A 12,580-nucleotide genomic window follows, 5' to 3' on the forward strand; every position below is an offset into this window, starting at 1 on the left:
CAAAAATGCTTTTTGTATTGCATTCTAACAATTTCAATTCATTGTCTACTGTATCATCATGACGCGTATACGTGGTTTAAGTTGCTCCAAATGTTCCAATAAAATTGATAGGAATGATGAAGCTATTGATTGTCAAGTGTGCCTTAAAAGTTATCATATCGGGTGCTCTAGCATTCCAAATGAGAGTTTCAATAAAATGCGTGAAGATGGAACGCAAAATAAGTGGAAGTGTGGAAATTGTGAATCGACTTCCGATCTCCATGATTCAACGTTACATGTGCAAGCTAACTTGAAAGATCAATCAAGTAAATTGGATTCTATCGTTCAGCTTGCAGTCGAAAAGGCATTAGCACCACTTGTTTCTGAAATATTCAGCTTGAAAGATTTAGTGGTAAAACAAAATAAACAAATTAATTCGCTTATCGATCAACTCCATCATATGCAAGTGAGTAAAAACGCCAACACAACAATAACAGCTGATCGGAGTTTCCAACGCCAACGGTCTTCCCCTGACGATGAGATAGCGGAACACATGATGGGGATTCCACCAGACGTGGGTGCTACACATTGTTCCTCGACACAATATACAGTCTTGAAAACACCTGATCAGGTGAGCACTGCTGCGACTGACGCCTTGGAGCTGCCTCGTAGTGTTTCTTCTCAATGGACCACAGTTGAGAATAAGAGAAAATTAAATCAAAAAAATAAAAAAAAAATAACTAAGAGTAAAGATAATGAAAATAAAATAAAATCTACTATTAAACAGGGTAACTATATCAGGCCAATTATTGGTTCGTCTAATTCCACTGCTCTTCACAGTGCTCCAAGAAAGCGATTATCACATATTCATATTTCTAGACTCAGCCCCTCTACGTCGGTTGAAGATGTAAATAAATTTCTCGGTGATATTGCTACAGACTTAACATGTGAAAAACTAAAATCCAAGCAGCCTGATATATACTCATCATTCAAGATATCTTTTCCTTCTGAATACGAAACCAAACTTATGGATCCTCAGCTCTGGCCGGAAGGTATAATGATTAATAAATTTTTTTTAAGACGAAGAACGATGAATCAAAATATCACATAGATGATACTTATATTGGTAAGTCTGAATCTTCAATAGAACACTACATCACTGAAGAAATTAATTCAATGAGAATTGTACAATTAAATGTACAAAGTCTTCCAAATAAATTGAACAACTTGGAGCTCTTCCTCAGTTCTTCTGATCCCGATTGTATTAGTGTAGTGGAACACTGGTGCACATCGGATCGTTTTGAGTATATGACTTTATCTGGTTATCAGGTCGCTTCATTTTACTCTAGACCTGGTCGAGAACATGGAGGTAGTGCTATTTATGTTAAATCGGGATATAAGGTGCAACGCCTGAATATTGATAAGTATTCTATTGAGATGCATTGTGAACTATGTGCTATAAAGATCAAGACTAAAAAAACTACCTACTGTGTATTGAGTGTTTATCGACCTCCGTCAGGTTATATTCCCCTATTCTTAAAGACATTAGAATATGTTCTTAATTACTGTATTTCCATTTCAGAAATTTTGTTTTTGTGTGGTGATCTGAATATTGATTTCCTTTCAGTTAATGACTCTTGGAAAAAACTTCTTGATGAACTTTTTACTTCTTTTGGTTTATTGGAGGGTTCCTTAGAGCCTACGAGAGTCTTTACAAATAAAAACGCAAAAACTTCGTCTAGCAAGGTTGACTATATAGCTACAAATGCTAACAGGATGAGCATTTCGGTGTCTGTTCACGAGCCCTTTATTAGTGACCATAAAGCTCTCATTCTCGACTATCTTTGTAATGACCAACTGGAAGTTGAACAGGATTTTATAAATTTCAGATTGATATCCCACTCAAATTTGGAGAATCTTTTCTCTATGATTTCAAATACAAATTTTCAAGTATTGTATAATTTCGACACAATAGACACTAGATTTCAAATATTTTTGGATTTAATAACTTCTTCGGTTGAAGCTACTTGTCCTTTGAGATCATTGCCTCCTACTCGGTGTCGACCGAGGTGGATAGATGCCTCAATACTTCAAGCAAGAGACCATTTGAGGAATCTTCACTGGGTTTTTAAGAACTTGAAATCCCAAGATGCTTTGATAAATTACAAGAAAGCTAAAACAGCATACAGTCGGTTATTGAAAAATTCTAAACAAAATTATAATGATAATATTCTTTCTGAATCAACCAATCGCAACAAAACTTTATGGACCCTTGTAAATATAGAGTTAGGTACTAAGAACCGAAGTCGTGTCAATGATATTACGCTTACGATTAATGAACAGACTATTTCAGATCCCAATGAGGTCGCCAACGCATTTGGGAACTATTTTTCTACTATGGGTGAGCTCGCACTACGAGGTGAATACGGAAATTTAATTTCGAACTCATGCACCACCCAGAAATTGGTTAACTCGAATTTTTACTTTTTTCCTGTTGTTCCTGAAGAGATCATATCTGTTATCTCAGGTTTGAAAAATTGCGGTGAGTCTGGGCCCGATAATGTTTCTTCTAAAGTGCTCAAATACATTTCTCCCCTTATTGCGGAACATTTTTCTGATTTAATTAATTTCTCTGTTTCCTTGGGTAAATTTCCAGCAGTTTTAAAGCAAGCAGTAGTAAAACCAGTTCATAAAAAGGGTAATATTAATGACTTGGAAAATTATCGTCCAATATCGTTACTAAGTCAGCTATCGAAGGTAATAGAGAGGATAGTCTGCCATAGAATGTATGATTATCTCTCTAGATTTTCCATCCTGACAAGTTGTCAGCATGGCTTTAGAGCTGGAAGATCCACTCAGAGTGCCTGCTGTGAATTTTTTGAATTCGTTTATTCCTCATTAGATGATGGATATCAGGTTGCCGGAATATTTTTCGATTTAACTCGTGCATTTGATTGCATTCAACCAGAGTTTCTTATTGAGAAAATGTATCAAATGGGTTTCCGAGGAGTGTTCCTCGATTGGATTCGTAGTTTTCTTTCAGACCGGTCTATGGTGGTTAAGCAGGGTGGCTCCCATTCCCGAAGATATTATCCAAAATTAGGTATTCCCCAAGGTTCAGTCTTAGGGCCACTTCTTTTTCTCCTATTCATCAACGAGCTTCCTCATCATATTGTGGCTTGCATTATAATTCTCTTTGCTGATGATACCTCCTTGGCAATTAAAGCTCGTAATCTTGAAGATCTGATAAGGATTTGTGAATCTCTTATCAAACGATTTATTGTCTGGTGCCGAGGGAACTCTTTGATTGTAAATTTGGATAAAACCAAAATCATCAAATTTCAGATAAGGGACGGTCTTGATTTCACTGTGGACCTTTCAGACTTCAGCCTCAGGTCATCAGAGTGTGTCAGTTTTCTGGGAGTACGTGTGGACAGTGGGTTGAGATGGTCCTTCCACATTGATCACGTATGTAACAAAATAAGTAAATCCTACTTTGCTATTTCCCGCCTCAAGAGTTCACTATCATTAGATTCTCTCGTTGGGGTGTATTTTAGTGGTGTATATAGTCACCTTTGCTATAACGTGGTTCTGTGGGGTTCATCCCCATATGCTGGGCGTGTATTTGTTGCACAGAAGAGAGTACTTCGTCTCATTTTCAACCTGAGTCCTCGAGACTCATGTCGCCCTATATTCAAGGAAAATAAAATATTATCATTTCCTTCTATATACATGTTCAATTGTCTAATTTATGTTCACCAAAATTTAAAAAAACTTAAAACATGTACAGATTTTCATAGCTACAATACTAGGCATGAGGATATTTTATGTATTCCCAAGCATAACACTAAAAAATATGAGTCGTCACCTACTTTCACAGGAATTAAATTATATAATCACTTGCCTAAACATTATAAGAGACTTGGTGAAAAACAATTTAAGAAAGAAGTAAAATCAATGTTGATTGACAATTGCTTTTATAATATTCAAGAGTTCTTTACTAATTCTATCACTTAAGACTTTTTTGATACTAACTTTTGCCAACATTGTTCTCTTTATATTTTCAATATGTTGTTGTTTTCTTTTTTCTTGTTGACTATTCCTATACATTGTATGATGTCTTAAAGGAGGAATAAATTATTATTATTAATAAATTATTATTATTATAAATTATTATTATCATTGTTGAAGCGTGTATTGTTGTATTTTTAGTTTTCACTTGTCAAATGTAAAAAGATGACAGTTTTTCAAATTGAAACCTCCTATTGAAAAACCCTATACAATGACAGGATTAATTGGTAATAGATCAATGGCACAAAAATTAGCTATTGCTTATCCAAATAACTGTAATGGCAATTTGAGTTGTAGAGAATAAAAATAGTCGGAGGGAGCTTTATCAAAAGAATATACCAGTGGTTCAGAAATTCGTTCATAACGATAACGATAGTTGATATTGTGAGGTGTGAAAAAGCCTTTAGATTTCTTTTTGCTTTCTTACTTTTCTCACGACCCCTGTAACGTAAACTAATGAGGGCATTCGCTGGTATTTGCAGTTTTATCGCAAAATGGTATTGGTATATTGGTGTAACAGATTGTAATTCAGAAATTGCTAGAAAGGTGCAATAGTTGATTCGCTTTACAAACATGGTAAATAATAACATCACATCTGTTGGAAGACTAACGAAATGAAGAAATGTAATTTATTGTTTTAAATGTTGATCTTTAGAAATTTTATGATATGCGATTTTTCAAATTGAGGAAGTGACATTATAGTTTGAATTACTTGTGGACGTTTCACATATTTGCTAACATGAAGATAAATTCTCTAAAGTGAATCGAATACCTTATGAATGTTTATTAGCTCAAGAACTATTCAAATGACAACTCCAAGATGAAATTTTTTTCATCTTGCTTTACAATTCGAATTTTCAATTCTCTGTCGATAAATTTCCAACAATTTGAATTCTTCAATTCGGAAGTGTTGAGTTAGTTATAATTTTGTTGGAATTTATGGAAGATATTTCTTCCTACTTTTAGCAATTTGAAATATCCAATGTAGTGTGCAGAATTCAAATCTCGGCAACCTTGGATGAACACGGTTCTAATATGTTCTATATATAACTCTTAATTTAATGAATATTAAACAATTATTTGTCCTTTATCGATTTTGGTGATGTCACCCACAACAAACGCGCGATTTAGAGACAATAAAGACGGAAATAGCATTATTGATAACTCAACGTAGGAACTGAGTGCGTTTGAAGGAATTTTCCATAAGAATATGAATCAACTTCTTCATCTCTTACTAATTTGCAGTCAACTGAAGATGGGAAATGGTGAATGCGCTTGCCTTGAGACTCCATTAACCATTCTAGCATCCACCATTTCAGAGGGTTGATTTGATAATTGGATCGAGTTATTTTGAAGGAAAGAAGATAATTCATTGTCGATGTGAATTAACGGGTCTACAGCTTCCAGACAAAATCCATTGTTGAAAATGATAATAGTTGAATAATAAACTGAATTATCAGTGGGTATTTAGAATAAAGTTGAGCAAAATGATGCCTATTATGATACTTCAAGTGTGTTTAGCCGTTATCAAAGTTAATCGAAAGATTTCTATTTTATTCGCAATTTTTCCTGATGAGGTTTATGCAGCGCATTCACCATTTTGAATAACTAATTGTTAGTGATGTTTTCAAACTTTCTCATGTATTGAAAGCAAGTCTCATAAGCATGTTTATCAAGCTTAAAGCTTCGTTAATGTTTAATGATCGTGAAAAAGTACTGGGGTCGTGATTGTCCATTTAGTTCCGAAGTTTCTTCGAGGTTTAATACTACTACTAAATATGTCGTATGTTGCGCTTCAATGTTCAACATCATGCTGAAAATGTTCGGTATTTGATAATTGGCAAATAGTATGAGTTGTGATTATCCAGTTAGTTACGAAAAATATTCGAAAATTCGCATGTTTTATGAAAATCTTATGTGCGTGTTTTATCGAGCGCATCCGCCATTTCCGAATAATCCATTTTCTCGGAAAACTCTGATCAATTCTTCCAAACTTTCTCCTGTATCGATAACGAGTCCCTTAAGCTCGTTTTCCAGGCTATCAGCTCAAAATATGTCGTTCCGTTCCGCTGTGAAGTACGAAATCATACCGATTATATGTTCGGTGCTGCTAAATAATTGACAAGTAGTATGGGGCAGTGGTTATCTATTTAGTAACGAAGTTCCTTTGAGGTTGGTTACCGCGAGTTGATTTTGTGCTATAACTCAGCCAGTTACTGGACAGTTCCATTCAACTTCAGTCACTTTGTCAGTTGTAATAACTTCATGTGGATTCTCGATTGGTGATATATCCACTTGACCGACTTGACAAGTGCCCATCAAAAAGAAGTATCGCTTGATTGAAGCCTAAACTCGAGGTGAGTTATCGGATTTAAAATTTGATACATTTTTGCATTGTGCTGAGATTTTTTTGAAATTTTTGTGGTGCGCTTTTGAATCTTGACTTGAATTTATTGACGAACCAATTTTGTCTTGATATATCTTTAATTTCGCGCTATTTTGCTTCAATATCTCGAGATTCAAATAGATATTAGTTGAGTATCATCTATTTTTATTGCATTAACCACTGAGAACTCCGCTTTATTTATTAAGTTCTTGACCTATAGTTATCTTTTGATCGTTGATATTTTAGTTTTATCTGCTTATATGTTTTATTGATATGTGCTAGAATAACAAAAATGTTCTCGGAATTTAGTTAAGGTTTTAGTTGATGTTTACCTATTCGATTAAGTTCAACAGAATTATTTGTAATCGAACAATAGAGAGCATTGAAAAGCATAATAATCGGATTTTGTGTTGTCGGAGATTAGAATTGGGATAATAGGTGAGTTGATTTTGTTAGGAAGCTGGAACTGATTGCTTTGGTTCTTTATTTCAATAAACTTTGTAATTTTTCAATAACGAATGACTCTGTTGTGTATTGTCAAAGTTTTGGTATGAAGGTGAAGAATTCGAAATCAATAGTTAGTTTCACAAAATTCAGTATAAATCAGATGCAATACCGCATTGATCCTCTCAGACTAATAATTTAATCAATCAGTCATATACGTTGAAATTCTGGGAAATGAAAATCATTCCTCAGTAATTATGGGATATAAAATTAACCGTGAATTTGATTTTTTTGTGTTTCTGCCTTTATGATTTTTATTTGCACTATTTTTTCAGTTCTCCTTGTTGTAATTGATTTTATATGAATGCCACTTATAGAAAGAAGTCAAAAATGATTTATATATCAACCTTAGATATAAAATTCAAAGATGATTCTTTCAAAAAACAAATTTTGAAGAATGAAGTTGGAAGATCATATCTAATATGAAATAAAGGTACCTAATTATTTCATTGATATATTCCTTTGGTTCTAGCTTTACTCTATGTGAATCGATTTTATATAACAAATAAAGCTAAATCCACAATTTTCATTAGTATTTTTTATAAAAAGAAATGTTTTTGAAAATGGAAGAAGACTCTTAACAAACATTCACATTATAACAATTTCATCACTCCATTTTTCAATTTTTTTTTCAATTTGCATTCCTTTTGCTATTGAGTTTTTAAAATTCTCGATTTGAATCCTAAAGTATAGGAGGTTTATTTAATGCGATAATAGTAGCAGAATGTAGAGAATGTCATGCAATTATATTTAATAGTTTCCAAGAAAAACAGTGAACTTTGATCAGTCGGATGTTTTTTATTCGATTTTGAGATTTTACAACCATAATGTGAATAAAAAGATTAATTATTTGTCCTTTGGGAAGTCATTATTGCGAATAATAAAAATAATGAAACTCAAAAATATCATTATATGAGGCTCTTCAAAAGTTTTATACGTTCCTTCCAAGAAAATGGGTATTTTGGTATTCGTCTTCTTAACTCATTCTCGAATTTGTCAACAGCCAATTTTTCAAAATAATGAACAAATAAAAATTTGTCTAGTAAAATACAAAATTTCTCTTAATACTCAAATTCATATGACAAAAAATTTATACATATTTCGCAACGATTTACAACAATGACTCATCACAAGTCCAACAAATATTGGAAAACAATTACTTGACACCTGATTGGTAAGTGAAAAGTACCAAACCACAAAATAATTTATACAGAATAGTGATAATTTTTGTCTGGTATCCTTCTAACAACTAATGTGAAATGTACACAAAGGTGCAACCAAATTCGTATAGCCATTGGCTAAAAGATTTGTCGCTAATATAAACAATAAATTTTAGACGCTTTGTTTTGCATTGATTTATGTCGTCATTTTATTTTCAGCGAATTGGAAGGATTCTTAGAAAGGCGATATGCTAAATGAATAAGCCAAACTATCGTGTTGAGTTGGCAGATGTAGAAAATCAAGAAACATGCAAATCGAGTCTGTGTACTAAATATAATTTTTATTGATTCCTCGGCAATCATAACGAAATTTGTTTTGACAGAAATAGATTGCTTTTAGCAAACAGAGTCGTTTAGAAAACAGCATTAGGATGTTTGCAAATACGCCAGTAACATCACATTAAATTTTACGATAGGGAGTGTTTGAAAATATTTTCAGATGTAGGTAATACTCCTTGAGATAAAATTTTGCCTGCAGAATTTCTATATTTGAATCCTTAGCCTTACGAGCTGATTTGAAAATTTAGCCTTAATCGATCATATTCTTGAAAAACATTTCTTGAATCATTTGTGTTCCATAAAGATTTCACACTGGATTCTTTATAATCTTCCTCATATTAAAAGCTTAGTTTTCTTATATTTCTTCAAGTATTTCTGTAGTTGTCTCTGGATTTTATGATTTCCGAATCTATTCTCTTCTTGGTGGTTCATTTTTCGAATGAATAAATGACAATATGTCATGATGCGATCTAAAATTGACCATTTGATAAATGTTCATTTCCTTAGCTATCTAGAATTTGAGAAATGTCAAAATTTTAATGCTGAAAAACCAACATGACGTTGGTTTTGTCGGCTTTCATGTAAAATCACTGTGAAACGATCGTTGCCATGGAAACTTTCTCACCATAACAGGAGGAATGGGAATAGTTAACTAAAATAATTATCAAAAGATCCGATAAGATTGGTAATTTTCGTTTCTGGAATGTTAACCGCCAGATGTAATTTTTTTATTCAAGAGCCAGATTACTCTGGTTTAAGATCTTTAAAGCTGATAGACTCCAAGCACAATAAAATAGTTTGAAGGTTTTTGTTGACACATTAAGGCGACTCACAATATACAATAAAAGAGGATCAAGAAATGATGTCAGGAAATAATTGAGTGCTTTGATATGAACACCATAAAGTTAATAGTGTAATAATACCTAATACCAATTTTTTTCATGTGATCTTTGTTTGATTTAAGTTGCTTATTTCTAAGAATAAACCTGACAACTTCGTAGATTACTTTAGGGTTCGTTGAGTCTGAAAATTGAACAGGAACTTTTTTTTTGTAAATTATAGGAGTTAATCGTGTAGAAATTGCTGCAGAATACATAGATATATGATATAATACATTTCAAACTGAGAAACACCGCAAATTTGAAATCGTGGTTTATGTTTATCTTTTATCTTATAGAAAACCTCAATTCGTGAGGAAACATTTAAAATTTTATATTGAGAAACATTATTTCCTAATATTTCATGAAATCCAATCCCATAAAATTTTGAAAAAAATGAAAAATAAAAATTCGAGGAAAGCATGGGGCAAAATTAGAATATATAAATCGTGTCAAACTGGTATGAGTGTACACATTTGGTAAATTTATAGTGGAAAATACTCATTTTATTCTATTCTACACTCTTTATATTCACTATACGTGAATAAATTAAATGACTATTCTTTTAATTCTATAATTTAGATTCAAACAAATAAAAATCGAACAATGGCATTGTTTTCTTATATATGAAATAAGAAGATAATTGGATTGATCAATTTCATATTGTCGTTCATCATAGAACGATGAAGGTTTTGACGACAATACTGCTTTCAACAGTTCTCACTAAGGTAAGTAAATAGCATCAACTTATCATATTTCTCGTAATACCTACTAATTTCTTCATTTTTCTGGTGTCAATTTTTATTCAAAAACCTCGACTGACTTCACAATTTTGGATTAAAGTTTGCGTTGATTGGCAAACTTTCTGAAATTATCAATCAATGATCAATGAATTGTCAAATAGGCTAGTCAATAACAATTACAAGTAGGTAACATTATTCTGATAAAATTGTTAATTTTACACTATGGTTTATTATTTCTTTATTCCACGCTGACTATTTCGACACGTGGAAAAAAAAATGAAAATATAAACGAAAAAAAGTAAATTAATATTCCCTGCATTCAAAGTTCAGGATATTTTTCGAAATTTTCATTCGGATTTGAGAATTAATAGATAATTTTATATTTTTTCGTCATGTGTCTAGCGTTGAAGAAGAAAAAAAGAACCAAATTGCAAAATTTGCAATGTTTCTTCATTGTATATTACAGCATCCAGCCTTGGGAGGGTACTGGTATTTTGGAGAAGATCAAATAGATCCTCTTACTGGAATGACCGACTCGGAAAAAGGCTCTATAAGATCTTCTTGGAAATACATGATGAAGGATCCTATCAAATACGGTTCTATGATATTACAGAAGTAAGATCCATAAACCACATCTCAATATAGCTATAACTTTCCAAATTCCCAGCTTTTTCCAGAAACACCCAGAATACCTAGAATTCTTCCCATTCAAGGATGTAACAATTGAAGAATTAACAAGCAACAAGAAGTTCCTCGTGTACTTGAACTTCATGATGTATACTTTAGACGCTATAGTCGACAATTTAAGATTAGATCCGGCAGTCATGAAGGCCATCTTGAGGAAACTTGGAGTGAACCACTTGAAAAGCAATGTGGGCGTTGTGGAACCATTTTGGGTGATTGTATACCTTAGAAGATGGTGAACAAGGCTGAATTTTATGTTTCAGGACCTACGTGATATGATTCTGGATTACATCAGACCATTGGTGAACAGAAACACGTACGAGGCATGGGCAAAGTTTTCAAATATGACGATGCATCACATCACCTCAGCCATTGTGGATGAACAAAATGCATTCGAGCAAGGAAAACGCGATCTACGTTGAAAAAAATGAAGTTATCCATTTTGGTCTTGTTTTATTTTATCCTGATCATGTCTACTTTTTTTTTTATTTGAATTAAATTATTTGAAATTGTTGATTTTGTTTTTTTTATTGGAATATTAGGTATATAATGAATTCGAAGAGTATTTTATGACTAAAATTGAAATTTTGGTTTTAAAGCGGCGATGGGTATCATCTACAGCCTTCTAGGATGGAAATCTGTAGAAGAGGAAGATCCTGTGACAGGCTTGACACCAAGACAAATAAGGCTGGTTAAAGAATCGTGGGCAGTAGCCTCAAAAGACCGAGGAAAACTTGGTGCAGCTATTATGATGGGGTGAGTAAGAATATTATTTTGAAGCTTTAACTCTTTAGTCGTATTTGATCAAGAGACAACAATTGAGAAAGAAGTAGGCATCACGTGGATTGGTTTAATATTGATTGATTTTTCCAGGCTTTTCGAAAAACATCCAGAATACAAGCAGCTATTCCCATTTAGAGACGTACCAAAAGAAGAATTGAAGAATGATCTTAAATTTAAAGTGCACTGCAGTACTGTTATTTATGGCTTCGATCAAATAATAGAGAATTTAACGCATACTGATATACTCCTAGCAATACTCGAAAAGATGGCCATGAACCATATAGAACGTAAGGCACCACCGGAAGGCTTTATTGTAAGTACAAAAAGTTAACAAGTAAAAAAAAATTTCCTTATTTTCTAACTTTTTTTTTCCAGAATATTCAAGGACCAATCGAAGATGTCTTGAGGACGGTTACAAACGATGAAACTTTTGCAGCTTGGTCCAAGCTGTTGACGGTGGCTATGACCTACACGAGAGACAAAATGATCGAAAAGAAACCAAACTAGTGATATAGAAGTCTATGTGTTTTTTACGTATACTTAGTAACATGATATTGACAGTTTTCAATAGATTTCAAGAATGGAGAGAAACTTTGAAGTCACAAAAGAATATGAGCTTAATTTTTTCATTTTCCTTCCATTACCCGAGTGTTAAGATTTTAATTCCTTTGAATTTTCTATTTTGATTTTTTATCTGAATGTGTGTGAAAACCTGTGCATTTATTTAAGGTTCTGTTGTTAAAAATAGTCTCTTGACATTTATAGTTATTAATTATTTTTTTATCAACCCAAAAAATAGTACTTTAGGCATCAGTTCATCATGGCAGTATTACAGTCGTAGATTTAGCTATTATGATTGATAATACTTCATCAGGTAAGTATTATGCATACTCTCAGTACTTCAAATAGTACCAGAGTACTTCACTAGAGAATACCTACCTTTCTCAGTATTTAATAGAAATATTTACAGACACTGTCAGCCTGAAAAGGTAGATCTAAATAGGAGTACTTTCTCAGTAAAAGTATCAGTAAATAATCTTTCGATAAGGTCTT

The 12,580-nt window shown here is 32.7% G+C and overlaps 2 protein-coding genes across 3 annotated transcripts; both read left to right on the plus strand.

Annotated features, from left to right (window-relative positions):
* Positions 1-6,069: 6,069 nt before the first annotated feature.
* Positions 6,070-12,137, plus strand: LOC123681843 (globin-1-like). 2 transcript variants are annotated; one of them, XM_045620153.1, is made up of 4 exons: positions 6,070-6,407; positions 11,344-11,500; positions 11,618-11,840; positions 11,903-12,137. In XM_045620153.1, the coding sequence occupies exons 2-4, from the start codon at positions 11,349-11,351 to the stop codon at positions 12,032-12,034; spliced, it is 507 nt and encodes a 168-aa protein (XP_045476109.1). In that variant the 5' UTR covers positions 6,070-6,407; positions 11,344-11,348; the 3' UTR covers positions 12,035-12,137. The 2 variants fall into 2 exon arrangements, with proteins under 2 accessions (XP_045476109.1, XP_045476110.1); XM_045620154.1 differs by lacking the exon at positions 6,070-6,407 and adding an exon at positions 6,717-6,874.
* Positions 9,047-11,258, plus strand: LOC123681842 (globin-like). The gene is made up of 4 exons (XM_045620151.1): positions 9,047-10,045; positions 10,527-10,675; positions 10,728-10,956; positions 11,008-11,258. The coding sequence occupies exons 1-4, from the start codon at positions 10,001-10,003 to the stop codon at positions 11,164-11,166; spliced, it is 582 nt and encodes a 193-aa protein (XP_045476107.1). The 5' UTR covers positions 9,047-10,000; the 3' UTR covers positions 11,167-11,258.
* Positions 12,138-12,580: the final 443 nt, after the last annotated feature.

Source organism: Harmonia axyridis, chromosome 6 (assembly GCF_914767665.1).
Source record: "Harmonia axyridis chromosome 6, icHarAxyr1.1, whole genome shotgun sequence".
NCBI classification, from domain to species: Eukaryota; Metazoa; Arthropoda; class Insecta; order Coleoptera; family Coccinellidae; genus Harmonia; species Harmonia axyridis.

Excerpts from the sequence above, each read along its gene's own strand:
- LOC123681842 (XM_045620151.1), top strand. The coding sequence starts at position 10,001 with ATGAAGGTTTTGACGACAATACTGCTTTCAACAGTTCTCACTAAG. Across the intron at positions 10,046-10,526 it reads TTTCAACAGTTCTCACTAAG|CATCCAGCCTTGGGAGGGTA; the intron begins GTAAGTAAATAG and ends TGTATATTACAG. Across the intron at positions 10,957-11,007 it reads GCGTTGTGGAACCATTTTGG|GACCTACGTGATATGATTCT; the intron begins GTGATTGTATAC and ends TTTATGTTTCAG.
- LOC123681843 (XM_045620153.1), top strand. The coding sequence starts at position 11,349 with ATGGGTATCATCTACAGCCTTCTAGGATGGAAATCTGTAGAAGAGGAA. Across the intron at positions 11,501-11,617 it reads GGTGCAGCTATTATGATGGG|GCTTTTCGAAAAACATCCAG; the intron begins GTGAGTAAGAAT and ends TGATTTTTCCAG. Across the intron at positions 11,841-11,902 it reads CACCACCGGAAGGCTTTATT|AATATTCAAGGACCAATCGA; the intron begins GTAAGTACAAAA and ends TTTTTTTTCCAG.